The 4,702-nt window shown below is 32.5% G+C and overlaps 1 protein-coding gene across 5 annotated transcripts; it reads left to right on the plus strand.

The window, feature by feature from the left end:
* LOC109849085 lies at positions 7–3,779 on the plus strand. Of its 5 annotated transcripts, XR_002248986.1 has the most exons (4): positions 7–349; positions 561–593; positions 1,278–2,572; positions 2,642–3,779. XR_002248986.1 is itself a non-coding variant. In XM_020418875.1 (3 exons), exons 1-3 carry the CDS (start codon positions 165–167, stop codon positions 3,715–3,717), a joined length of 678 nt encoding a protein of 225 aa, XP_020274464.1. In that variant the 5' UTR covers positions 7–164; the 3' UTR covers positions 3,718–3,779. The 5 variants fall into 5 exon arrangements, 1 of the variants encoding a protein (XP_020274464.1); XR_002248985.1 differs by having other exon boundaries at positions 561–2,572; XR_002248987.1 differs by having other exon boundaries at positions 561–2,572; positions 3,305–3,779.

The raw sequence follows: 4,702 nt of genomic DNA on the forward strand, positions 1-4,702 counted from the left end.
GATTTCCCCCCCCCCCATTCTTCACTTTCCCCTTTCCCTTCTTCTACCTCCGACAAAAATCGCTCCGTTTATGTCTCCGCTTCCTTTCCCAACATCATCTTTCACCCAAACCCATCATTCCGTCGTTCTTCACTACGCAAAATCGACGCTTCGTTTCCTTAGCGATGCCTCGAGAATCAAATCGTCGCCGAAGGATGGTACTTATATATAGCATGCCTCAGATTTTCATACCCAAATCCCTAATTTCCAAATCACAGCATCGGCTAATCCCTTGGCGGCGATTGGTCCGTACGCTACGAAAATCTTTCGGCGTCACTGGAGGCGAAGGTCGTCGGCGTCATCGGCGAAGGTTTGTTTACGGAAACACTTTACAAATTTTTCCATTGTAGTGAAATTTACCATATATTGCGACATTTGATTCCCTGTAAATGATCCATAATTCCTAAATGGCTTCTGCTGACCTATAATCTCTGTTTTACCTTTAATCTTTACTAAAATTGATTCATAATTGCTTTGATTTATTCCATTGGTACTCGCTGTTATTAAATTTTATTATGCAGGCTAATTATCACTATTTTGCTATCATCGATCAGGTATTAGCCAGCATTTTGTTATTTTTTTAGGTTTTATTTATTAACAAAATGCTAATGAAATTAAGAGAGCCATAATTCTGTTTTAGACCCTCCTAAAAAAATAACAAAATGCTGATTAGCTGCGTAGTTCTAATGACATGCTAATGAAATTAAGAGAGCCATAATTCTGTTTTAGACCCTCCTAAGAAGTTTTGTTTTAAAAATCAGCATTTTGTTATTTTGTTAGGTTTTATTTATTAAAAGAAGAGTAATCCATCGTTTAAAGTAGCTTTCAATAATTCTTAATTTTATCTGGAACTACCTACCTTCAGTAAGTCTCTCACTCATTTCTTTCATTAATTAGGAGTACCATGTTGAGGTTGTTTATCAAGCATATTTTACTCTTCCCTTGTGTTTAATAATTTTCTAAGTATTCCTTGAAACTTATATTTTACTCCAGACTAACTATCACCAACATGAACACGAAGTGGCTGATATATATTGGAAGTTCTTATCTACGAATTTATTCATATGCATGTGTTATATGTCTTGTGTTTATGTATCTGAGTACATGTTTGTATGGATGCATTTTGTAATGTATGCATGCATATATCTATATACATATGTACTTATGCATGCATCTGTATGAATGTATGTTGTACATGTACATATTCATATAGCTTATTCTTTTCCTTTCCCATTTAGTTGGCTTATCCTTGATATGAGAAAATCTGGAGTTAGCAGTTTGTCTGGCAGGTTGGAACTTTGCTATTTGTTAGGTGCTGTGGTTCAAATTGTGTAAATTAATCATAAACCATTCTGATGGCCTACTTAAATACATGTTTTGGGAGCATGAGTATATGCATGTAGGTACCTTTGAACATAGTATTTACATGCATATATGTATGTTCCTGTGAGTATACATGTTGTATGCATGTAATTTTTTTATTCATGCATGCCTATATATATTTTTTATTCATGTATGTAATTTTTTTTATTCATGCATGCCTATATATATTTTCATATATATAATTTTTTTATTCTTTCACGCATCTATATATTTTTTTAAGTGGTTCATACCTATGAAATTTATGCTACTTCCTTAGTGATCCAGTTATTTCGGTGGGAGATTCATTTTGGGCTTGAAACGGGAGAAACCTATGCTCCTACTCCATTTCCGTATATATCAACATAACATTGTGATGATCAAGGCACCACATAGATGTGCGTGAGAAGTAAAGCAGTTTATGGTTATGTCTTGCAGGTTGAAGGTTGATAATAATAGTTCAATGTGATAGAATACTTCTCATTGAAGTTTTATCTAAATCTTACTTTAGTGATGACTTTTGGAGATCTTTTTAGGGTAAAGTTAAAAGCATCTGAACTATGAAATCAATTCCTAATCAAACTTAATAAGCTGATTGTTGACACCATTTGACATGCAAAGAAGTCAGTACTAAAAATAGTTATTCACTTTAGCAAATTTTGGGCATATCAACATGTAAGAAAAAGGGTAAATTATCAAACTTGATGGTGTTTTAGTATACCGTGTAGAGCTAAACCAGATAGATCGGTCAACCTATCTGGTTCATTTTGGAAATGTATTGTATTTGACTTGGTACTCTACCTGCATTTGACTTATATAAATATCATTTCAAATAAATAACCTTGTCCATCTCCCTGAGTCAACCTATCTGAATAGGATTTTACTCTGCAACCATGAGATTTGTGTCCATATAGGCACAAATTTGCCTATATAATACAAGGATTCTTTCTCCACTATGTTATGGTACCTGACACCCTAAATACAGGACAAATATTACAAAAGTATTGTGATAAAAAAGCATTAAATGATTAATATATGTGTTATATGTTGTATCTTCCAAGCTTCTTACTTTAAGCATTGTGAAGTACCTTCAGATTGTTGAGTTTCCTGAACAAGAAATTTTTATCTTCAAAGATTACAGCAGGTTGTCAGATTCAGTTGTTTAGCTTCAAAGGTATGATTTTACATGTTATAATCTTTTAATTGCAATTTTCATTTCAGATTCAGTTGTTTAGCTTCAAAGGTATGATTTTACATGTTATAATCTTTTAATTGCAATTTTCATTCAATGTAACAGAAGCTTCATAATATTATAAATTTTTAAAACTTTATATATTTTGAAATTGCTGATTCTATTAGTCGCACGACTATGAAACAAAGGTATTAGCCAATGTTACCATTTTAATTTTTGTTTTCTAAATTTTCATATGCATCACACAAGATCCTAATTTGGTTGTAAAGAATCAAAACGACTATAAGCAAGAGTAGTCGTCAGCAATGATGGAATATTGGTTGCGGGTTGTTCTTGCTGTATTCTGGTTTTTTTCCTATATGTGTTGGAAGACTTTGCAATTTTAATAATATTACTTGAAGCCAGTTAGCATGTAAATAAAATGATACTGAGAGAATATTGTCAATGACCCATTAACAATTCCTTGCAGCTTCTCATTATCGTTTTGACACTGTTCATCAGTCAATTCCAACAATTTCTCCAAGGAGTATGAATCAAATAAATTTAATTAATTAATTGAAATATGGTTTTATTTCTTAATGAAAAACTTAACCATAGATTAATTAGAGACATAGCTATCTTAATTACTCAAATTTTATTGAGTAGATTATTGATCATATGTTGTCTTAGGATTCTAATCACAAATACTAACATATATTTTTTTTATTTTTTTAGTGATGGCGATTGTGAAACGAACAGCAAGAAAAAGAACATTATCATTCTGGAGAAGGGATGATCATCAAATTAGGCTCGCATTCCCCTATCGCAAACCTACCAAGCTAGAGTATATGACACATAAGTTCAAAAGAAATGAGACAACAGATGAACACATTTCAAATATGCGAAATATATTATTTAATATGGAAGTTCAATGTGAGCCTGCATTGAGTGAAAAAGAAAAAATAGATGGACTGGTCAATTCCTTGCCGGATGAGTTTGGCTTTATTAAGTATAGATTGCTTAATAATTCTACTTTTGATGATGTTGTTCTCGAAATGAGACTTATTAACTTCGACTGGAATTTTAAACGACAATGTAGACGCACTGCAATTTTGTATTATTTTACTACATCAATTATTGTATATTAGACAAATCTGTGCATCGCACGGGCTTGAAACTAGTTTTAATATTAAAACTCAACTTTTTAGTCCTTTTCAGCCCAGTTATGCTCAAGTAGCTCAGAATTAGGTACTCCTAAAAATATGACGTGGTAGGGGTTTTAAGAAAGTGTTTCTATATCTCATTGGGAGAACCAAACTCAAATTTAGGAATCCGGTTTGAGCTACTTTCCTTATTTTCTGTCATTGACGCGTTTTGTAGCTGTCAGATACTTTCCAAGTTTTCCTTTGTATTCCTCGTGACTAAACAAACACTAAAGATATGTCTTTACTTAGGGGCTGTAAAGTTTTATGAAAGAAAATGGAGGACTAGTGATAAGTGTACTATAATTTTTCTACTACTTTGGCATCACTTACAAAAGAGTAATGACTATTTTCAAGTAAGGCCCCCAATCAGTATCAAAGTAGTACACAAAAAGGTGGTATATACATGCTTACAATTTTCCTAAAAAAAATGATGTCCATGTCACTTTTTTCTATACTAGTTTCCTTTTCTCTATTATTCCTTAAATAGTTTCATCTGCAGTGTTTTATTAATTCTTTTTTTGATAAATGAAAAATTTAATTCATCACCAATATGAGAAATGTATATACATCAATCATCTCATCATTTGTATGAGATAACAAAAGAAAACCTGAAAGCTAATGTACAGAGTATAGAAAGCATGAGCATAGTTATAAAGCTAAGATCCCCTGAACCAGTCGAATCTCTGGAACTATCTCTTCTGTGAGCTTCCTCAAAAATTTTGCATTTTACACTGTCAACAAGCACCTGACAATAAGCTGAAACCTGATCTATAAAGATAGTATCCAGTCTTTATTCTCTGTAGCAGTATCGCTATTTAGAATGGCTGTCATTCGGTCCACCTTGATGATCTTGATAACAAGCATTATATCTCTGCTTTTTTGTTTAAAGATCCTCCCATTTCGTTCAATCCAGATATTATAGATAGTG

The sequence above is a fragment of the Asparagus officinalis genome, chromosome 7 (genome assembly GCF_001876935.1).
Source record: "Asparagus officinalis chromosome 7, Aspof.V1, whole genome shotgun sequence".
Taxonomy (NCBI): domain Eukaryota; kingdom Viridiplantae; phylum Streptophyta; class Magnoliopsida; order Asparagales; family Asparagaceae; genus Asparagus; species Asparagus officinalis.